At 44.3% G+C, this 24,281-nt stretch overlaps 2 protein-coding genes across 13 annotated transcripts in view; both read right to left on the bottom strand.

The window, feature by feature from the left end:
• LRCH3 (leucine rich repeats and calponin homology domain containing 3) overlaps positions 1-9,558 on the bottom strand; it is a 51,917-nt gene extending 42,359 nt beyond the window's left edge. For all 12 annotated transcript variants that reach the window (XM_052686896.1, XM_052686902.1, XM_052686901.1 and 9 more), the window contains exon 1: positions 9,259-9,558. In XM_052686896.1, the coding sequence (XP_052542856.1) occupies positions 9,259-9,496 (238 nt within the window). In that variant the 5' untranslated portion in view covers positions 9,497-9,558. The remainder of the gene's footprint in view (positions 1-9,258) is intronic.
• Positions 9,559-10,693: 1,135 nt separating this feature from the next.
• FYTTD1 (forty-two-three domain containing 1) lies at positions 10,694-24,233 on the bottom strand. Its single transcript, XM_052686943.1, has 9 exons — positions 24,076-24,233; positions 21,533-21,664; positions 18,640-18,785; positions 17,554-17,666; positions 16,445-16,541; positions 15,457-15,518; positions 14,654-14,728; positions 13,776-13,902; positions 10,694-12,778 (listed from the first exon to the last, which is right to left on the bottom strand). Exons 1-9 carry the CDS (start codon positions 24,176-24,178, stop codon positions 12,683-12,685), a joined length of 951 nt encoding a protein of 316 aa, XP_052542903.1. The 5' UTR covers positions 24,179-24,233; the 3' UTR covers positions 10,694-12,682.
• Between the last annotated feature and the right edge of the window lie 48 nt (positions 24,234-24,281).

Here is a 24,281-nt window from a genome sequence, read left to right as displayed (position 1 = left end):
CACAGAAGCTTTGAAAATATAGCTAGAGTGAAAGATACACAGTCCACATGCATAGCAAGGAGAATGCCAATGAATCACACGGGAGGGGTTACACATTTTCACTAATTGGCCACACCATGCAATTTGGTTTTTTAATTTAAGAAAATACACGACAAAAACAGCACATTAAGTGCATTAATTTAGCTTCAGTATAAATGTGGAAGTGATCAGCAACAAGAAAGCTGCGTCGGTAGGAAAATGTGAGTCAAGCAGAGAATGTGAAGTTTATACACAAATTGTGCTGAGGCGTTAGCAGTGATGGTGGTGGCCCTGCAACAGCAGTACCTGTCCTACCCTGAAAATAACACTGATCTCTTGGAGCTCAACTATAAAGTCACAAAGTATCCCAAGGCTGCATTTGTGTGTTTCTACTGCCGGTACTTCTAACAGAAGCAAAGCAAAACTCCCCAGACCGCAAGAGAAGTTTGTGAAGGGCACCACCATAAAATTTGTTGGGAAATACCACCATTTTAGTTCACCATGCGTATCGCCTGATAATATCTGACATCCCTCACAAGCAGTAAGTTCTCCATCCTTATGAAACTGCAGCGACAGCCAAAGAAGAAATACCACGTAAGAGAAACAGGGAGCACAGAAACACACGATGCCATTTGCATTTTGAACTCCATTCATCTTCTCATCTCTGATGACACTGCATGTTAGAGGTAGGTTGACTGCTCTGTGAACTGAGGTCTCATTCTCTGCTTATGAAGAAGGGTGTTTTCAGCTTTAAAACTGTTAGCATGCCCAGTTCCTCCTGTGTGCTGCTTATCCCTGCACAACATGTGATTTTAGGAGATTACATCATTTAGTCATGCTGTTTTCAAATCAAGTTGCATGGAAAGAAAACACAGCAGCATATAAAACGCTTTCAAACAAATTAATAGTTGTGCACCACCAAACTGGAGATGAAACAAAACCCAAATCCCACACATAAGATAGATGGCTTACCATTTCTACTTTTCCTCTCGGCTCATGGGGCACAAACTGTGCTCTCTCACTTTAAAACGACGTGGCTGCCTGTGAAGTCCATCTGCACAGCTCCATGCACACCTCACACAGCACAGCACAGGGTGCACTGCACAAACGGTGCAGGAAAAGCAAGGTGCAAAGAAATGGGAGACGTGGTGACAGAAGGGCCATTCTATCATTACGGTCAAAAACAGCGTTGAAACGTAACAGCCAATAATAAGAAGCATCATCTATTTGACATATTAATACATTTTCTTCCAATATGATTATAACATAGACCAAACTGCCTCTACTTGAGAAACACAAAAGTATAAACTGCTTCTCCATGTGTGCAGTAGTCGTTGGCCAGGCCAAGCTACAGAGCCTCTGCTTCATGCACTGCATCGCATCAGAGCCCTGCAAGAGCAAAGAGCAGCTCTCGTGATTCCAGTCAGCCTTTTGTGTTTATTTGCTCTTGTAATCCCCGAGGTCCTGAGCAGTTGTCAGGTATCAGATGTGTTGCTGGTTACTACTGAGAAAGCTCCAGAGACATGTGCTGTGGTCACTCATCAGAAAATGAAATCCCACCCCCATGCTTGAGGAGACAATGCTGTTTAATTTATACCAGAACCTGCATGAACAGCTTGCAATGAGTGCTTCTAAAAAGTCCCTGTATTTCCATCTATTGCATATTCAATGTGGTCAAAACTTGAAAAGAACTGCATCACGTTGAAAGGATGCAGTCAGATTGAGAAATACAAGCCCAGAACCACAGAATGGTTTGGATGAGACCTCAAAGCCCACCCAGCCCCACTCCCTGCCCTCGGCTGGCTGTCCCCACCATCTTAGGCTGCCCAGGGCTATCCAGCAGGCCTTGGTGCTTCCAGGGATGGGGCACCCACAGCTCTGGGCAGCAGTGCCAGCATCTCACTGCTCTCTGAGTAAAGAATTTCTTCCTATCACCTAACCTAAATCTCCTCTCTCATGGTTTAAAGACGTTACCCCTTGCCCTATCACTACACTCCCTGCTGAAGAGTCCCTCCCCACCTTTCCTGTTGGGCCCTTCAAGTACTGAAACCTCCTGCAGTACCAACTTGCTCAGCCTGTCCCCATAGCAGAGGTGCTCCTGCCCTCTGAGCATCCCCATGGCCTCCCTTGGACCCACTCCAGCAGCTCCACGTCCTTCTTGAACAAATTAAAGGAAGAACTTTTAATTTAAGCACATATTTGTAAAAGCAAAGATGGCAGGTGCTTAAAGGACTACATCTGTCACGTATTTCACATCCAAATAACGTGCACTAGAAGCACGTGGACAAAGAAGTACCACTTCCAGTGCACCTTACCTCACTCAAATGCTATCTACACACGAATTATTCAATAACAGGGAAAAGAATAAGACAGTATTGTCAAGGAGAACAGCAACTACAGGGCAGACCGAGCAGTACCAGCTCACGTGAAAGAGTGGAATAAAGCATTCTCCATGCAAAACACCCTCCAGCACCCACAGAACAAGCAGGCAGTACGTAACCACCAGTGAAGTCTGGGGAAAGCTTCTGGACTTTTCTTCATACCGCATAACTTTTAATGGCAATTATAACAATCTCCTGACACAGGCATCACTAAATGATGTGACAGGATTTGCACAACAGCAGAGTCATAAAATATAAAATGCTTGCCTATTCTGCAACACATTTATAGCTCCAGCAATCAGCCTGCTTCTTTAGCAGACCGCTTCCAAATATCTTTTCTGTTTTTTCTACCCTACTAAGCAAAAATCCACCTGCCCCTTGGCAAGGTAGAAGAATAAAGGCGAGTAGCAGATATTTTATGGCCCATAACCACATTCAGTTATTGCCCTTTACAAAAACATTTATTCCATAGCTGAGCTAGGAGTCAATGCAGTGACAAGCACATAATTGTACTGCCATTACTGTGCTCAGTGACTCTTTTATTCCTGCAGAACAGCGTGTATGACACCAACCCAGTGGCCAATAGAAGCCTTGGGCTGTGCGACTGAACGGAGAGGTAAATTACAAGGCCATAAATAATAGTAATAATGAATTAAGCAGGTTTAAATTACTACTTGTCTCATCAGCATCCTAAAATTAATGGTCTCATTGGATATAAAAGGAATTTTCTACTAAATGGTAAGAAATAGATTACCCATCTTTACCACAGTAACAGCCCAGATAAGAAGAATGTAGATGGCAATGTGTGAGCCATTTGAGATAGGTTAAAAAGGAAAGAAAAAGAGGCTCTGAGGCAGAAGCTGGGCTGAAGCAGATGAAAAACATGAAAAGGGGACAGAAGAGACAATGGCACACTGCTGGGGACAGGCCACAAACACAGGGAGGAAGCCCAGGCTGCCCCAGCTACAGACATTACAGGGAACAGCAGTGTTTGAAACCTTTCCAGCAGCAGGGAGCACCAACCAGAGCCCAAGGCAACAGCAACATTCCTATATTCACAGCTGAGTTTCATGAATACCCAGAATAAAGAGAGTAAAATGCACACAGTTTGTTGAGCAGTGGGGAAAACAATAGATGCTCATTTAATCCTGCAGGCCTCTGCAAAGAGCAGGCTTTGCTATGTTCCAAGGGTCAACACCTGGGCTGCACTGCAAGAGGGATTTGCTGGGTGTATCCTCATGCTGGAGTGCTTCGCCTTCATAGAGCGCTGCGAGTGCACTGCTCTGAGTTCCAAATCAATGACATTACCAGCTGGCAAAGAACAAAGGCTCTCCTCGCTCCAAAGAGCCTCCTGCACTCTGTCACTAAAAGGTTTACAGCACGGGGTTTGAGCCGTGTGATGCAGAGGGGGAGGTCAGCCCAGGGCTTCAGCTGCGTGCACCGCTGCTGATCTGCAGAACACCATTGGAAACCGCACCACTCATCAGAAACGAGAGAAGAGCCCTTGAATTGAGTTACAGCCTTTTCCTTAGAGCTACTGTGCGATGTTATTTTGAACACGTGCCATATAATTTGTGTTGTTTGTTGTAACTAATTCTTTACTGCTGGTTCTTATACTTGAGAAACTAGTCTCATACAGCCTTTCAGCCCTGCCTGCTGATGGCAATGCGGCAAGCAGCCCCAGGGCCTGTCCAACCGCACAGCAGCTCAACTCCTACCTGTCCTTTGTGCGACTGCAGAACTCGATACATCCACCTCTCATAGTATGGCCTGGGGTGAAAAGGACAACAACGATCATCTAGTTTCAACCCCCTGCTGTGTGTGCTGTGTGCAGGTCACCAACCAGCAGACCAGGCTGCCCAGAGCCACATCCAGCCTGGCCTTGAATGCCTCCAGGGATGGGGCATCCACAGCTCCTTGGGCAACCTGTTCCAGCGCCTCACCACCCTCTGGGTGTGAAGCACTTCCTCCTAAAATAGAGGAAGTCTTTCACGCAGAATCTCTCACCCCTCTCCACTTCTTACACAGCTACAGTTGTACTCAAAAATAATTAAGACTGTGCACACAGATTAGTATTTATTAAAAAAAAAAGATCTGATTAAGATTGAGGTGGGGAAGTGGAACACTATGGAGAAGTCACTAAAAGCATACGTAACTCTGAGCAACACTTAGAAGGGTTTACTGGTAGTAAAAGTTGGACTGTGGGATTCCTTTATTTTTATTTTCCTAAATCAACTCATTGAAATAAGGATGTTCCAAGTGTCATTAATATCTTTATTGCAACAAGGCTCAGAGACTACAAGCTCAGACTCCATTTTCCCAGCTTCTGTAAAACACAAAGCAAAAAGACCACCTGAGCACCAAGAAGCTGTGAGCAGCACTGCAAGCCTCAGCCTCCATCAAAACTCAACACAAAGTATTTAACAACCACAGTCAGCTTCTCTCCACATTTAAAAAGTAACAAAAAAAGCAAGACCTGGATTTATCAAAGCACCATGCTCAAGTTCAACCCTATTATCCTAGGAACTGCTGGTATTTACGCATGGGACACACACATGATCCAGACCATCCAGTAACAGAAGTGTTAACAGGAGAGAAACCAGATGGGAGCAATGGTCAAATTATGAAGCACAGTTAGGAGATAAAACCAAAAAATGCAGCTGCCTACAACTAAAGAGCACTGCTCACTAAGTCACACAGTCTGGGGAAAGCATCATTGTCCCTCCTCCTCTCCAGGCATGCACGGAACCACTGCACAGCGCATTTCCACTTTGGTAAGGGTGGAGGCAAATCTGTGTACCTGAGAACAGCTCTGAACTATTCTAATGAAACATTAAGCTTCAGAGTTTAATAATGAAACTACAGAGATCACTGCACTGTAAGCCCTGCAGTCAGACATCCCTTCACCTGAGCAGAGGGCCGCCTCGCTCCTCTCCAAGCCACCCCAAAAACCATCATGAATTTCATTCAAGATACAGCAACCCAGAAGAGTTTTGTTCAAACAGTCATTAAATTTTAGCATGGTTCAGCCTTTGCTGTTGTGGCTTTTCTGAACAAACGTTTGGGAAACACAGCAGTGCTGTAGAGCCACAACGCACCTCTCAACCCATTCGATGTTCATCGAGTAACTGCAACTGAACTTCTGGCAGGAACAAGGATACCAGAGAGACTTCTTACTGCAGAATGCTCATACGGCCACTGTAGTCTAAATAAATGCAAAGAAGCACTGAGCATACAGAAATTTTACTGAGAGTACATTCGGCTTCTACAGTTTCTGTGAAGAGCTGCTATAAAGGGAGCCACAGATACCTTAATGGCAAAGTCATTCAACAGGCAGCAGTAGGCAGTTTTTTCCTTCCTTTTCAGAGCCCTTTTTCACTATTAGCATCTTCCAGAAGCAAGACATAGTGCTCAGCACATAATTACCTCACTAGTCCATTGCCATGTCATTTCTTATATCACATAAACCCACACATCCCCATTTTCTCCTTAAAAAATGGAGACAGCGAGTGGTTTAGGTAATTACAGCTGTCATGGTGGGTCTGACAAATCGTCCCTCTGCTCAATATATGCTTCAGGCCACTGGGAAGGCTGTCAAACAATGACATCAGAGTCTGCATTACAACTGGCAAAACGCAACTCCGTTTCCTTTCAAATCTAACTCGGATGGTTTACAGCCACTTCTTTTCCTATTCCACGGTTGAAAACGAGAGTGGAATGACAAACGGGTCATAATTCAATCCAGATAAAACAGGGATGGATAACGGCTGTTAAATGAAGGAGCTTGAACCAAAGAGACACACATCCCTGCCTTGCTAACGAAGTTTCCTCATTATTCATCATCAGTGGGATTTGTAATCTTGAGTCATTTCCTAAACCCCCGAGCTGCAAGGGATGAGCAGGAGGAACAGCTGCCTGCCCTCCTCAGTGCCCAGGTGACCATCATCACCACTCCCTGGGCACGAGCCATCCCACACGGACAGCAGACTGCTGCATCACACACACCACCAGCTGCCCTCCTGCTCACCCACCGCAGCCCATGGACCACCTCCAGCGTGATTCTAAGCTGCTTTTTCTCTCTTCTAATCCTGACCTCTTATGTGATCTTAACTCCAGCTTGAGTACGAAACAGCCAGGAACTCAGTATAAACTCCACTACCTGCCCTGAGCAGTGGTTCCAAATGCACGGGGCTTCGGCAGCTGGACGGCAGCAGCACCCAGAGGCAGCTGAGGCTGTGATATTTCCTGTAAAGAGTTCTGTGATTGAGGCCAGCGACTGCATGAGGAACCTGGTTTTCCCACTCCCACATAACAAATCTTCTGTTTATTCCCTTACTGCAGCCAGGTGACAAGGAGGAGCTGCATGCAATTTGCCCTGAAAACTGTATAGAAACACCATGTAGGAAAAAGCTCAAGTATTTATTCCTAGTATGCGCTAGAAATAAACACATCCTTTCAATAACTGGTATTTGTTACAGTTTGATTAAAATAAAAAACAGTAATTGCTTTCGGGATACTTGTTGAGCACAGCCCTCCTTCAGGACTCTCTTTTCAGTGTTTGTTCTTTAATTACTTTTAATTTCCTTCTCAGAGAGGTCTGACAAAGTATTAATGACAGAAAAAAAAACAGTCAATTAAAAATTACTGTTCTGCAGCAAAATATACTTACCAAATGTGAGGGTGTTAAAGCAGTACAGTAGGTTAGCACTTAAATAAACCCTTACTTTCATATTTTGCTTTCAATCAGAAAGCAAAGCAGTACTGCCTGTCCTGAACTGTGCTCATCACATCCATTTTGTAGGTATTTTGGACTCTTAGCCACTAATGATCTCAATGCAGTCCAGAGCCACCTGGAAAGCAGGTAAAACAAATGAGGGGGGGGGAATATAAGCTGGGAATATAAGCTGCTTAAGTAAGGTTACATGAATTGGGGTTTGGTGGAGTAAATACCTCTAGAATCCTCATTCAAGTGAAACTATTTATTCTGTTAGCAAATAGAATTAGGAAATGAGTTTATGCAACAAGCAGCTACTGCAGCCTGAGCACTGCAGATAGCACAACCACCAACTCCTGGCCTAAGGAAGATCCCACGCCTTTCACAAGGATTTCCCATTTCAAAATGCACTTTTTTGGGGCTGATATCTGATTGTGTCCTCACATCACCGACCTCAAAACCTGCACTGGGTACCCAGCTAACCCTGCTCCTCCTGCTGACCGCCTCAGTGGCTCAACTGTGCCAACACCTCCTTCCAGGCAAGCCTGTTGGTTCTGCTAAGGCTTGGGGCTACGCTGGGTGCCACTTTTAGCAGCGTAGTTGCATAAATGAGGGATGCGATTTGCTGCCACATCTTGAAGATGGAGGCAATAACAGCAATGTGCAATTATTTTTGTTACTGCAGGAATGGGAATGAGCTGTACCAGTACGACATGATTCATGCCAGAGAAGCGCCTGTTCTGGCACATAAAACGGATTAAGATTTGAATACATATTCTTTCACCTTCATTTTTACAGCTGTGAAGCAATTCCATTGATTTTTTGGGGAACATCAAACGTGCTTCAAGTCCTTGCAGCACAACATGCAAGAAGGCACCAAGTCTCCAGTCTAAGCTCCAGTGGGTTATTTTAGGTGTTTATTACACCTAGCACACATCTATGCTTGTTACAGTGCTATTTGTGGCTACCACCACGTAGCTGCAAGTTTCACAACACAAAGAAATCAACACTGAGAAAGGTGTGGACTAAACCTGTACCTGAGCACCCAGCTGACAACTGAGGATAAGAAACGCCTGTGTGGAGTTTATTCACTGCCTCAGCCTTTTCCAAAGCAAAAAAGTCATTGAATAAACAGCACTGACAAAAAAACCCACAACAATAATAAAGTACACAACGTAGTTATCCACAGTGGTGTTAAAAGCTGACAATTCAAAGAATATGTCCCCCCTCATTTAACAAGCTTTGCTTCTTACAACTTAGGAGCAGTTGTTGCTCTTGGTAAGGCTCACTGTGATAACAAGCAGACAAAAGTGTACGGCATGCACTGCAGCTTATTAGAATTTAATGCTTCTTGAACAACGACAATGCAAATATTCATCACAATAGATGGGAACCTTGGTGGAAACAAGAATTCCCACAAATTGTTTAAGAGTACAGTAAGTGAATGGCATTATAAACAAAAAGCCCCAATCTCCCACCAACGTATGGAGCATTCAGTGCAGATTAACCCCCTGTGCATCCATCGTGGAGATGCATTTGTGAAGAGCCCTTCAAAGCAGACAAACAGCAGTTTATACCCCGACAAGGAGCTATACGTTAGAGAGGCTCTCAAGTCAAACTCACCACGTTTGTCTCGAGGAGCTACAAACCCAAACCACGAGCAGCAGAGCGGCAGCAGGTGCTCACAGCTCTGCCTTCAGCACACCTGGCAGCCGGCAGGGCAGGGTAAGGAGCAGGAGGTGCGTACAGGTACGTGCACACACACAGAGATGTCTACACACACAGATGTCTGCACGTACACCAAAACAAGAAGTTGGCTGGCAAAAACCACATCCGCGAGCAGAAGGTGCCGCAAAAAGCCTCTGTAAAACTCATCCTCGGAAACACCGAATGGGAGGCAGAACGGCCCAGCCTTACGGAGGGATCCCCGCCCTGCCGCCGGCAGACCCCAACGCGCCCCGGCGGAGAGCCGAGAAGGGCGGGGAGCGGAACCGCGCGGCGCAGCGGCTCGGGAGGCGGCACGGCATCGCTGATAGCGGGCACCGGGAACCCCGTGGCCCCACCGCGCCCCTCCGCCCTCGGGGCCGGGCACGGCGCTGCGGGCGCTGCCCCTCCCGTCCCGTCCCGTCCCGTCCCGTCTCTCACCGGCTCGGGTGGTGTCGCTGAGGTCGTGGTTGGCGGCGCTGGCCCGCGGGTAATCGCGCAGCTTCCTGCCGCTCAGGCTGAGCGTGCCGCTGGCCGCCGCTTCTTCCAAAGCTCGGTCTAAGGATCGGCTCCAGGAGCCGGGGCCTGCGGGACCGGCCGGAGGAGGACACGTCGCCGCGCTCCCCATCGGCATCGCGGTGGAGCCGCCCTCCGGCGCCGCCAGCACCGCGGCCGCCATTTCCCCCCTCGCAGCGCAGCCCCAGCCGCTCTCCGCCGCTCCGTTCGCGCGCCGCCGCGCAGGCGCAGGAGAACCCGCCGACTGGCGGCGAGAGCGCATGCGCGTGCCTTGACAGGGGGCGCGCGGCGCGCACGCGCGGCCGCAAGGTTCCCTCCGTCCCTTACCCGGCACCTGGCTAACAAACGGCGGAAAGCGGCCATTGCTTAGGGTTTTTTTGTCAGTTGTTTCGGTAATCCGGTGTGCGAGGGTGCGCACCTGCCCTCGACAACGGCTGCAGCGCCGGCAGCGTGGAAAGCTCTAGTTTAGGTGCCAGGCGGTGTGGGACGCTGCCGCTCAGTGCGCCGTCAGCAGCAAAGAAAGAAAAAGGGAATAAAAAAAGCGGATTTTTGAGCGAAGTGGGAAAATAGGAGCTGTTGTGTGCTTTCCCATGGCAGGACCAAAGCTTGAAAGGTGTTTGTAACAGACCTATCAGACCTGAGTTCTGGGTGATGGTAGATGAATCCAGGAGTTGGACCTCATGGGTCCCTTCCAGCTCAGGACACGCTGCGATTCGATTCTCTGGCTGTCAATAAATGCCAGCAGAAAGCAGAGAGCTGCTCAGAACGACACTGCCACACGGCTGAAGCAGGCGGCCATACGGCTCCCGTGCTGCAGACGGTCATTGTGCTGGGAGCACTCACCAGTCAGCACCTTATCCAACGCTTCCATACAAGCAGTGCTTTGTTCCTCCACCACCAGTTAACGACAGCATCGCTATCGCTTTAGGCCGATTTGCCACCAAGCACTCACTGCAGAAGCTTGCTGCAGCCGCTTATCGGGGTGTTCACACCCACCCTGCAGCACAAAGCAGGGATTGCACGGACTCTGCATTAGCAAGGCACATCACAGCAAAATGAGTACGCAGACAGGTTGAGGGACCTGGTGTGATAACCACACCAAACCACGGGATTTGACAGTGCTGCTGGAAAGCACATCCCTAATTCTTGTAAAGGCAAGTGAGCTTACACAGCACCACTGCAGTAAGTGATTAATTGCAGGATATGAGCAATGAGCACATGCCCTCTTTACTTTACTCTGCTTACTGTTACCTTCTTCATAACATTTAATAACAATTTGATCATTCACAGCTCCTTAAGAAAAATACCAGAACATTCACAAAACCAACACGTTGCCCAAGCAGTTATAATAGCAACAAGACAGTATGAAACCTTTAACTTTATTTGGAAAAAAAAAAAAAAAAAAAAAAATTAACAGCTTCAGAATAGATCAAACTTCTTCAAAAAATACCAAAAGGTACAGTGTAAAGCATCTTCTCATTAAATACAAACTGGTATTTTTTGATGCATTGCATCAATGTTTTGCATCTACGTTGATGCAAAAGGATTTTTTTTGTTGTTGCATCCTGGCACATGGAAAATGTATACACTGAAACAGAATGAGCAACACCACATTATTTACTCAAATTCTAACAGTGAGAATTTTCAGAAAAAATCCTACCAGTAATTAAGAAAAAACCACCTTAACACCATTACGCTCGGTTTGTTTCTGCTAAGGTGTATTTGTCAACATCAAAAATAAGGGTTTAAGTACTATATAGCATCGAGGATGCATTCTGACTTAAAATTGCTGCATGATGAAAGCTCTTCTACAGTCAACGCTTTTAAACATTGAAGTCTCCAGTAAACGTGAGCGAACAACGAACTTGAGATAAAAACACAAGGAAACTGGTTTTGTAAGAAGTTCAATGTAAACTCTTCAAGAAAAATAAAAAGAATTAAAACCATTCCAAACACCATAGATGTTGATGGATGCAGCAAGCTGACCATTCCTTCACCTGGCTGTACCTCAATTGCATTGCTGTAGAACAAGGTTCAGTCGATCAGAACCTGGGCTGGAAGCGGCTTTATCTGTATGTTCATTCTGAACAGGTCCCCCACCTTTAGGGATGATACAAACCAATACTGGCAATGACTCAGTTGTTACCATCCTGCAAATTCAGACACACAAAGCCAAGCCTCACGTAAGTGTCCACGTGCTCCTGCTTTAATGCCTCACCTACACTGCTGGACTGCAGGCTTTCTCCCAGCAACATTCCCCACCTTCAGCCAGCTTCAAGATGCCTGACCACTGCTGAGCCTTACATCTCACCTCTCTTTGGTATATACAAACAGGCGCCATTGGATTGCATGCTTCTGGCCATTTGCACAAAGCAGAGAAAAGCCTTCAGGGCAAGGTTTGCAAGATAAGGATCCTGTACCTAGGGGGTAAGGAACTCTACCATACCACTGACCTTCTTGTGAACTGTTACATTTATTCCTATGAAATTACTTAAAAATGTAAGGTTATTGCCTTCAGTTTGAGGAAAAAAACAACACTTACAAAAGAAAATAGTAAGCAGCTGCTCAAGGAAAAAGATAGGAGACAAGACATACTCTATCTGCAGATGATGCTAAAGTTGCCCAGATATTTGTAGTATAAGTTGCTTTCACATTGCCTGAGCAGTATTCTTCTGAAGTGACCTGGACCACTTTTAAAGGATAAGAGTAGAATGGTCTCCATCCCGATTTAATATCACGGGTCTCAACTAACAGCTTTATTTGTGAAAAAGAGGATGCAAAACATTAAGTCTTCAAGAAAGAAAAGAAAAAAAGTTGAACTTCAAAAGCACAAAGAAGTACAACCAATGCTCCCATGAAAAATGTTGCTACATCACTACCAAAGTATTCACGGACCGAGGCTCTGTGCCAAACTTCAGTCCAGAGGAACGTTCGTAGGCAGACCCCAACACCATAAAATGGTAGCTGTAATGAAACACTGACACAATCTTTACTATAACAAGGTGTCAAAGAACAGATACTGAGTACTTTTAAACAAACAAAAAAAGCTTTTAACTTCATGTTTATATATTGATTGCAAGATGAACCAAAATCAGTGTTTGTCAACATCTGGGCAACAGAATCTGTTCCAACCGGGTAATGGTGTCACTTTAGCAGAACAGTTCCCACACTCTTCCCTCCTTTCAGGGCAAAATGTCTTTACTGTTCAAAGTGGAAGTAATAAAGATAGCTATTTCTGACACCACCTTAGCAAGAAGTCTGGAGAATTTCAGTGACTTATGCATTCTGCTGCCCACTTTTATCTCACTTTCTTAGACAGGTGGGATCAGTGCTCGTCCATTGGTCAGGTTTAGCCCACTGTTACGAAACGGCTCCCTTTGTTCTGAGACAGCGCTGTTCTTTGTTCCTTCAGGATCCCAAAACGTTCGTTCAGTGTCATCCCTGTCTGGAAAAGAAGAAGTTGAACTTTGTTGAGCCCCTCCTGGCACCACTGCAAAGTCAAGAGCTTCCATTTCTTGGAATTCGCTCACACACATTGTCAAGACTGACAGCCTCCTCAGAAAAATGTAGAAAAGTTAAACTGAGGACAGACAGACTGAAAAAGGACACTTCCACTACACCCATTTCTCCCTACAGATTCTATGCAACTTGAACAAATGCAGCTGTTTAAGCACTATAACGTAGCTTCTCTCCACTTCATCCAGTTGAGGCTGCAGACTGAAGTCCAGACCAGAAGTTCAATAGCTGCTCCAATGCAGCAGCAGACTATTTTTGGCATATTGCTTGTTCACAGAAGAAACAAATCCAGACCCATGCCCTGACCCCACATAGTTTTCCTGCAGATGGCAGTAAGAAGCTGATTACAAGAACAGTCTCCTCTTGTGGTCAAGTTCTCCATCATCCAACCCTCTGTCAGCCAGTAGGAATTCCTTCAAGGACAACACTAAGATTTCTGCATCTAATCACTTAACTTCATTATAACAGTGAACATTTTCTCATCTTTCAAGTGTTTATGTCATCATACTTGATTTTTTTCCTCCTTGTTTTAAATACCCCTAGGCACACAGCAAAAGTTGCTCTATAAATTAACTTCAGGATTCCATACAGGCTATGCCACCAAATGAAGCTCATCCCTGAATTACACACAGTAGTTGATTTAAGAACAGCAGGAACACCAGAAGGATTTAGAAACATTTAGCAATTTACATCCCAGTTAAATCACGTGGGCATGTAAGATATAAACCAGAGGAACAGGAACAGTGAGTTCAGGTACTTGCTTGAAGTTACACTGCAAGTTAGTGGAAGAACTGGAAGTGGAAACAAGAAGCAGTCACTAGTTCCCACTTTTTATCACCAGTGAGTCTAGGAAGAAAGTGCTTGGCTCACCAGATTTGATCTGCATTGAAACTACATCCACACTTAAGGAATGAAACTGCATTTACCTGCTTTCCAACACTATTAATATCAAACTGCAACGGAACCCCTTTGGGAATCTTCTTCTCTTCAGACTGGTCCCTCTTCATCAGAAATGGGGGCACAGGAGTACGAGTTAATCGCAATTTCTGGGAACTGTGAGAGAAGAAGATTAGGACACAACAAACACGTTTTATGCAATGAAGCCTGACTGCAGATGGAACTATTTTTCATCAAGCCACTTGATTAGGCTGGCTAAACAGCTGGAGAGCTCATATTCAAGAAGTCAAGCAGAACTATGAAAATGAACCATTTGTTACTGCTATTAGAAAGCAAGCATCTCAAAAGGAAGCAATTTTATCTTGCAATGACAAACCCATTATTCATGGTTAATTATTGTCATAAATTTATAAAAGAAAAACTGGTACAGTCTTCCTTACAGACAAAATGCTACGAACACCTTGTGAATCAACAGGAACTTCAATTCCACAAAGACAAATACAGCAATGCTTTCTTCAAACACAGTTCTCCCAGTATCGTTATTGATCAGGCAGAAACAATTACCATCACTCATCATCTAGATGCACATTCATTTTCATTCAGTCAAAGGAGCAAAATAGCCACAAACAGCCTGAAATGGAAGAGGCAGACAAGGTGAAAAATCTACCAGTTCACCACTTTTCAACTCCATTCACCACTCCAAACCCTTGACTGGGAGTTGCCTTGTGAAAGCCAGCTGTGATGTTACTCAAACACAGCTCAGAAATAAGAAAGGGACACTCAGAAGTCTTCACAATAAGCTGTGGTTACCTTGAGGAAAGACTATCTGTAAGGAACTGGCTAAATGGCTCAGGAACAGCAATTTCAGTTACACTGAGAATGTTTGAGAACCATTTTTAAAACTCACATTGGGGTTATGATTGCTCCTGGGTTCTCAATGGACACAGTCAGAATCCCTCCACTTGTGGTAGAAGTTCGCCATCTAGTTTGAAAACACAGAAATCACTTACAAAAAAAAAATCAGAGAAATTTCAGCCAGGTTATCTCCAAGAGTTCTAAAACTCTTGCTAAAAAAGAACGTGCAAGCTTTAAAAATGCCAGTCAGTAAGATGACCACATGCAGCCTACAATCTTGGTTATTGATCCTTGTATCCATGTTATCTAAACTTATCAGGTGAACTCCAGACCCCATGCTGGCAAGGTGTACCAAAGCTGCAGTACTGACTGAAACGTTCACTTGAAGACATTCATGCTCCTTGCCACAGGTGAAGCCAAGTTAGTTTCTCCTAGTTAGTAGAAAATCCAAGAGATGACATACTGCAGCTCAGTGGCATATGCTGCTTACTCAGCCTGCACTGTTACCAACACAAACTGCAAAGAGCATCTCAGGCTGTGAAGGATAAGCAGTATGCATGAGTGGCAGATACTAGTCTGTTCCTCAGAAGCTACCACCTTCCCCCTCGATCCTGCAAGCACCTTATGCAAACAAACTCCTCCTGGTTAAATTGGGAGACAATTGAGGAAACAACTGAGAAAAGTAGGAGGAGGCTCACTGTCACTCAGTTGAGATGCCTACAGGTGAAAAAACAACAAAAAAAAACAACCAGAAAAAAAATACATTACAAAAACCAGGAGCAGAAATTGGAACTCAATGGAGAACAGCAGTACAGACAAGTAACCATACTGAAGTTTTCCAACTGGAATACTTACTGACGAGTTCTCTTTGCTGTCTGAGTATCAAGATCTTCTGTTGGCTGCACTTGGGCCTGCACCTGAAATCACATCAATATAGACACTGCATTTGCATACTGTTCCAACCATCGTTGCAGCAGCTGGAGATAGAGCAGTCAAAAAACAGAAGTTGAAAGCTGTTTGTACAAACAGGGCTTTACTTTCAGAGGGACACAAAAATATCTGTCATATTACTTTTGCAAGACACTGGAAGGAAATCACAGTAAGAACAAAACACGTTTTCAACATAATCATTAATAAAATAATCAGTAGAGATGGAAACATATTTGAGAACTCCCTCAGGAAACACTTCATCAAGTTAAAATGTTAGCAGTGTTTCTCTTGCTGTCCTGGTATCACCTGATTACATGTTACATAATATCCAAAACACCTCTTAAGTCCCACTGCTATTTTAAATGAGTTTGGTTTTGTTTTTCTCCTGATCCTGCCCATAATTCTGCAATGGAACTACTTATAGTCAAACCCACGGCAGATACAGGATGAGGACACAAATGAAAAATAAGAACACTGCTATCATTTGCTGCACTATTTTCTTGCTTGTATTCAAAATAACTATGACTAGCTTATCTGTATGCTAAGGATCTCTTAATCAGGTTCCAAAACACCGCTCTATCATTTTGCTGAAGGTAACTGTTGAAAGCTATCATTGCATTCCAACACTTGTAGGATGAAAAGGTAATAGCTTGCAACAGTCCTGAAATGGAGAAGTTCCACACCCTTCAAACAGTTCAGCAACACCGACACAGGAAGTGAGACCCAATAGGCCACAACAACTGAAGAGGAGAAGTACATTTCCCCAGAGGAACATGTGCCTCCTTAACAGTTTTTGCTGCTCCTGAAGTTTCTACTCAGATTTGATGCTTAAACTTGATTTATTAATATCAGTGCTACAGGTTAGCTTAGAATTTGTGGCACAGTACTGCCATTTCCAGTGATGTGTTGCTACCTTCAATCCTCTTCGAAACAGGAAAGTTGCTTGACGAGTGTCTTTCTGCTGATTTAGTTTGTTTCCAATTCTGGCAAAAGCAGATGGCATGTTATTCCTGCAATATATAGAAAGGTTATTGAAGGTTTCATAGACAACATTTCAGAGAGACAACTGTGAAGTACATCTGCAGAGCTGCCTCTTTGAGATAGAACATTTCAATTGTAATAAGTTTCTCACTTCCTAATAAGAAAACACACTTAAAAACGTAGACATTTCTGGGACTGGACATTACAGACTCACAGAACCATTTAGGTTAGAAAAAACCTTTAGGATCACCAAGTCCACCACCAAACCATTTATGTGAGCACCACAGCCACACACCTCTTAGCCTGTACTGAGGGCCACAGTTTAGTGATATATTAGAGATATGTTGATGGTAGGTGGATGGTTTGAATGGATGATCTTGGAGGTCTTTACCAACACTGGTGATTCTACGAAGTGCAGCACCCGTCATCAGGAATCCTATTGCCCTGGTTATTAATTCTGCTTTATCTGCTTTATTCTCCAGCACTTTAAATGTTGCTTTTTAGATGGAAAAAAAAAAAAAAGAAAAGCTGTGTTGGTAACTGCAAACGAAGCTGTGTTTACAGTTTCCACAACAGTCACACAGTGAAAATTCCCACTGAAACACCAGTTCAGTTGCAGTTTGTAGCAGACATAAATCAATTCTGGCTCAAATAAATCTGCAGTAGCGTCCATGAAACTGAAGGTGGCACCAACTCCCACAAAAGACACAGATATTTACAAAGTTCACTCAACTGTGGTTGTACCTTTAAGCAACAGAGCCGTTTTCACACAGGCTGCCTGTGATGTAAACGAAAGGAAATACCAGGTCCTCACAAACGCAGGTACTTTCCAAGTATTCTGCCCAGCAGTAAATATCTGTCTTAGTACTAAGACCATCTCACGCTCAGCTTCCAGCTCTGCCAAAGTTCAGACACAATTTCAACAGTCTTGACTGCATTTCTACTCCCAGTTTTGACCATCTTGGCCTCAGCGCAGTCACAAATGAGATTCTTTCTGGAAAGCTGTCAAGAAGAGTTTGGGAAGCAAACATGGTATTTTACCTCCTGCTTAGCGGGGCAGGTCTCCTGAGGGTTGGAATTTGTTTTCTCTGCATTTCAGTTTGCCTTCGCAAGTTCGGTTTCTTTTTCAGGACGGGATAATTCCGCTGTGTGTTCTTAAAAACAAGGAAACAGAACACAGTGGGTATTTGTAATGTATACCCTAACCATCAGTTAACAAACTGGGCCATGGATAGCTAACTGCACGCGCTTAAACCATCTGTTCAGGGTCACAGAAAATCAGAAGACTGAGTTCTGTTGTGTACTACTGAAGATATCAGATATCTACGAAGTCTAAAATCTCTGCTCTTCCCAACTGTCAGATGTCATAACTGAGACTTCTTCAACTCTTCTTCACAAGCTACACACACAACACACTCGGCTACGTCTATCTTTCAAAACACACTGTAACTTTTGAAATACCATCTACATTTCAAGAGTCATACATTCTCCTCATTACCATGCAAAACAAAAAAGCACAGTTTATCAGTTACTCTTATCTCCCCATATAACCAACAAAATACATCCTCCGTGCACCTTTACAGTTGTCATTCTGCACAAATCCAAAAGCAATCCCTGTTCCACAAATCCAGACTCTGCGAAGGAAGCAACAAAGCACTGGAGGAGTGCAGAACAGGAAGCACACAGAGGGAAGTATTTTGCAACATTCGTTTTTGTAACAGGCATACGCTCAGCACCTGCACATCTGTGGGTCCACTGGTTTCTAGCAGTGACATAAACGACAAGAAATCCTAACAAAGGAGCCTTCCTTGTGAAAGCACAGCAACTACTACTACACCTGCACAGAACACCTTTCTGCACTTGAATTCTCATGCCTTGCAATCTAATTAAGCGTTCAGAAGCTTTCAAGCTTTGTCATCACCCATCTCCTTCAAAACAAAACACCACTTGGCCAAGACAGCCCCCCCTTCACAAAACACTGCATCAGATGCCTGCACAATGTAGAACAAGCATACTGGAATATATTTCAATAGCCCATGCATTCCATTTCTAAACTGTTCTTATTTTCTATGGAGCCAGGGTTACATGAAATGCAGTTACACAGACCATTGGAAATGCATTAATTACCTTCTCACTAAGTGGCTGCCTGTTCAGAGGGCTAATTCCTTTGTGTGAACCCATTGCTTTCTTGGCTGCCAAGCCAGTTATAACTCCATAAGGACGCTTCTTCCCTACAATCTTCTTTCTGTGTCCCAAATGATTTTTACCATAACCTGCAAAAAAAAAAAGTGAGGAGTTCAAAAATTCCTACTGCAGTAACAATTTTACTGTGTTAAAAATGACAGCAGGTGATGCAAGCTATTTGGCTTCAAGCTTTGGAGCAGAAGCTGCCACTACGCCTGGAGACAGTTTGGTCAGACAGCTATTTCAGTAAGCTGGGATCTAAACCTAGACAGCATTAACCAGCCTCTTGTATAGATCTTCATTTTTCTCTGCATTATTTATGTTCAAAACTTGTTACGTGACACATCTGCAGGAATAATTAAGGAGTCTTTCTGGCATAGGATACTACCAAAAACTCTAAAACAGACCTTCATCAAATGCTGAACACCACAAAACCAAAGCAAGTAATTCAGCTCCCCAGCCACTCAGCAAATTTTAAATGAACAGTTTAATAAAGAAAATAAGGGGGATGGGTAAGGAACAGCTTCCAATTTATTTATGTAGATTAGTTGCTCCCTAGTCACGTCTTAAGAATAAAAGACCACAGAGCCATATTAAACAGTATACAAATTACATCATGTTTAAAGTGTTTTCAATTAGAAGTCTGCATGGCAGTCTGGAAAAGACTGAGAAATGACAGCAGCCTTTAGATATAAAAGGCTTGTGAGTCTGAGGTCTGTAGTGTAAACATCTCAAGTCTCCAGTTACAAGGGTTTGGTTAACCCTGTCTGGAGCCATTTAGCTTCATGCTGTGTAAACAGACAGTGCCTCAGTTTTACCCTGAAGTCATCCCCTCCTCTAGAACCCCAGACTGTAAGATAAATTTAGGACTAAGAAGATAGCTTTACAGCAAGAGACTCATCTAAACTTGATATATGTGATGTTATGGCATTGGCAACACATCTGTGCTTCTTCACTAGACAGGAGCCACCATAGGAAGCAAAGTCATTGATCAGAATGTACCTTGGATAAATTTGGTCTTGAGAAAATTCTGTGTAGGCACACCGAGTACAGTTAGCAAACATTCTCTATGAACAGAAGAGTTGAAAAACAGATATTTAAGCTGCAAGGGACCTCACAAGCTCTCTGGACCAAGCTCTGCTCAATGAAATGACAACTTCCAAGTCAGCTCAGGCTGCACAGGGTTTTGTGTGGTTGCATTCTGTATATCACCAAGGACAACTTTCAGTCACACAAACAATGTTCTTCTCTCTGTTTCTTCCCACAAGAGCTGAAAAGAGTCCCAGCTCAAGTTCTTTGCCTCCTTCCAGAGAGTTTGGCAGCCACTTTGAAAACCAGAGGGAATTGAATGCCACTGAACTTTTGTGGTCTCTGTAGCTGTCCGCTTCTCAGAGCAACTTCAATGGCAACGGAGCAGCAGTAAATCTGCTTACTGGTTACAAGTAATAACTTAAATGCTCGGAAGAACTGCTAATGAGACCTTCTGCTCAAAAACAATATAGGAAAGATTTGCTTCAATGGAAGGAAATGGGTAGAATGGAACAGTAACTTATTCACAATGCTTCAACACATGAAAGTAGCAATTTTGGAATAAGTTTGCCATTTTCCTAGAACGAAAGCAGAAAAGGAGGGCAAGTTCCAAGAGATTAAAGTAACTGCCAAGGCAGCTGTATTCTGAATTTTGTATTTGAAGCTCACGTTCTTCCTAAAACTCTAAATTGTGATATTTGCTTCTTTTGTGCCCTTCAGATCATGAACAATCACATTTGGCAGCTGTGGTTGTAAACAAGCCTACGTTTGAAAGTCCACCATTTAAACTCACTGTCACCCCACAAATATTGTTATCCTTGGCCTAAATGATGTAAAACACTTCCCTGTACATCCAAGAATTTATCATAGGTGCACAGGTTAAGTAACACTGCTATGCTGCCCTGTCTAAAGAGAAAAACTCTGGAGCCTTGAGCTGCATGACATTCCATAGGCTCTGAAGACATATGGGTCTAAGTTGTTGAATACGAGCTGCTGCTACAACAAACATTAAGCAGTGACAATGAAAACATGAGGATTACTGTGTATGCACCAGTCTGATGTGTATGTGGTTTAAATCAATGCTACTAAGCAAGAAAACTGCACATCCTAACTTAAACACGTGATTAGCTGAGGAGGTAACTTTCTGCATACAGCATCATGCAGTGTTAAAAAGGTACTTTGCAAAACTCAAGAGAATTAAAAACAGGCTTTATTTCTAGCAGACAACAGTCATGTATTGGACACATGGGAATCATCTTCAGAACGACTCCTGTTTACTGAAAAAACTGCAAGTTATTCAGGAAATCTCCAGTAAAGCTGTTGTTGTGCACTTTTCCCCTCCTTACTCCCTGCCTATGTGATTCCTTCCCTGCTGTTGTAATCCTCTGTAAAAACACAGGCTGAAGAAGGCTGACACGGTACTTCCTTTGCAACCCATAGTCTTAACAAGAAAAATGGACTCACACACTCTTACTATCCATTTGTAAACCCCAGAGGCAGTGCTGCAGACTGCAGTACAGCTATTTTTGTGACTTTGAGCAGCAGAATTCTACTCAGCGTACATCAACATGCTGGCTCTTTCTCACAAAGCTCTAAGGTTTGGCAAGGCCTCTGCATTTCCTAATACAAGGGCTTCAGCATGAGCACTCTTTCTATCCATTCCTGAAGGGGGACAAAATATCAACACAATTTCTGAAGCTACATCCATATAGCAGAAGGCAAGCAGATCCTTCCTTTAACCGAGCGTCCACCAGGTGCCTCAGTTCTGTACTGGCCTGGCAAGTCACAGCACATTGGTTCCACCCACCTTTCTGTTGTTGGATCCCCCACTTGGAGCCTGGTGTCCTGAATTGCTGAGTTCGATTCTGCTGGAGTCCTCTCTTCATTTTGGGGGAATACTGCTTCCTCTCTTCTTTCTTGTTCAGTTTAATTATATCATCTGTAAAAAAAAAAAAAAAAAAAAGAAAAGTAGAAGAAAAAAGAAAAGAAAGATGTGACGCATTTCAGACACATTTAATATCTAAAGAAAAAAACTGAGCAGATTAAAGTCATGTGAAACAAACTGGTTAATCTTGCAAAGCCAGCATGTACAAGTTAAGGTTCCAGAAATATTATCTCTATAAAACATCCAGCCCCTGTTAGTCTTACTCTCTCTTTCCCCTATTACCTTACGAAACAAGCAGTTGCATACATTCAGAACATCCAAGGTACTTTTAAAATGGTGGTATTTACTCAAACAGCACATTTTAATCAAATGACCCTGTTAGTTTTTGGATACAATTAAAGAAAAGATCAACCTGCCTCATTCTCACACTTCCTAGATTTCAGCCCAAATTCCTGTTCAAGACACAGCACTCTCACCTCATGTTACTTCATAAAACCATACCAAGAAAATTGAGGCTATCTTCAAACATTCACTCAGGTTCAGATGATGGGAAAAAATATCTGCAATCCAAACAGTCACCTTATTTATTACTCAGGAAATGTTAAACAATTTATTAATAGGTTTATGGAAACATTCAAGATAAACTCATGAAAACCTGACAGGTTTGTCTACAGCAAACCACAGCACAGCAGCATGATTTCATCTGCTGATCAGGTTAGCTGGCTCAGAAGACAGCAGTCAAGCAACCAGGTGCTTCGTATCCCATTAAAGTAAAGGTAAGAGAAAAACAGGTTATTTTGCTACAAAAATGAATTAAAATTTGGAAAACAAAAGAAAATTTGTTAGGAAAAGGGATGCTGGTACAGCTCATTTAGGGTTGGATTTCCATAGAATCTTCTTTACCAAAGAGATTATCCCTAGAGGAAGGATCGGATGCCCCATCCCTAGAGGTGTTCAAGGCCAGATTGGACGGGGCCCTGGGCAGCCTGGTCGAGTATTGAATGGGAGGTTGGTGGCCCTGACTGTGGCAGGGGGATTGGAGATTCAAGATCCTTGAGGTCCCTTCCAATCCTGGCCATTCTGTGATTCTGTGAACTATCCTGTCTATATGACAAAGGAAACTAAAGCCACTCATGTTTTATACAGCTCAAAATAGCTAAAACTCACTGACAACAGCACTGCTCAAGCAGGAGCACTGCTTGAACTTCGCTCCAGTAATAACACTGTGCTGAGTCAAACATAAAACCTCCCAGCATTTCCAAGCAGAACGTGTGCTTCTTCACATCATTTAACTCCACCCCCATCAGCCATCACCACCACGCTCAGTGAGCACCAGCCCTTGCTTCACAGCTCATCTGCTCCAACTTAACTCCCTTTTTTTGGGAGACAGTTGTTGGTGCACATATGCTTGAAAGCTTTTTAAATAAAAGAACTAACTCTTCAGCTATCTTCTTCTTTGGGGAAATGAAGGCATTCTGGGACGTAATGCATTTGTTAGCTAAGACCGACTGAAGTATTCGCCTATTTTGTCTGAGATAAGAGATTTAAAATTACACAGAATAGTGTAGGAACACTGTCATACCGGAAGCTCAGCCTCAGAGCACATAACACACTAGCAATGAAAAGTTTAATACTGGTTAGTATATGAGAAAACCCTCAACATGAAGATCTCAAAGTTCCTCAGAATAGCATTATGTCAACTTTTTACACTGTGCCAGATGAGGGACTGCATCTTTGCCTCCAGCAGGCCACAAAACTGCAACTCAGAGGCAGGAGGCGCAGATAAAACTGTTCTCATGCCTTGCAACTGGGCAAGTCAAGGGTCACTGCCACGCAGGAGAGTTTGGTAAACACAGCGTCACCACAACAGCACAGTTCTCTGCCACCTGTTGTCAGTCAACATCTGGAACACAGAGCAGTGGTAAATTCAAAAGAAAAAGAAGAAAATGTTCGACTTTATAAAAATAGCTGACCAGCGAGAGCTGATGGAGTCATTCCTAATAACCTTGCTTGGGTGAAGTAACACGGCGTGCTACTCCATAAAGACAAACGCTGCGTGGTGCTTCACATTCAGAACCCCAACCCTCATGTCACAAATCTTCTCCACCGCGGGAACAAAGAGCAACAACGCATTACCCGCAGAGCGCACACACCCGGTAAGAGGACGAACATGAGGTGACCCACAAGGGCCAAGCCGCCCGGTTTCACTTTCCGAAGCAGATCTCTCAGTTCCATGGCAGCACCCTTCGATAACAGAGCAGCCCCGGAGCACACGACAGCAGCTTTCGGCGGCACTGCCGGGCCGCACGCTTTATTTGTCCGATCGAGTCGCTCAGCCGTGCTCCAAGGAAAACCGGCGGGTTCCCAGCTTCAAACTGCTGGAAGCGCGGCCCGACCTGCCGACCCCCGCCCCGCCCTCACCCGGCGCTCGGATCAGCCGCAGCCCCCCGCGTCACCCAGCTCACCCAAGGACATGTCGATCTTCTCCAGGCTGTCGCTGCTGCCGCTCCGAGTCCCAGCAGCGGCCGAGGATCCGGACGGCAACGCCGCGGCCCCGAACGCGCTCATGGCCGCCCGCAGGACCACCGCCGCCGCCTCCCCGCGACCGCCCCCAACAGACCGCGAGCGGCAAGTGCGCATGCGCGGAGCGCGAACGGCGCGTGCGCCGCAA

Source organism: Tympanuchus pallidicinctus, unplaced genomic scaffold (genome assembly GCF_026119805.1).
Source record: "Tympanuchus pallidicinctus isolate F22 unplaced genomic scaffold, pur_lepc_1.0 scaffold22, whole genome shotgun sequence".
NCBI lineage: Eukaryota > Metazoa > Chordata > Aves > Galliformes > Phasianidae > Tympanuchus > Tympanuchus pallidicinctus.
The sequence above is the reverse complement of the archived record's forward strand: the minus strand, read 5'-3'. Positions and strand labels throughout refer to the sequence as shown.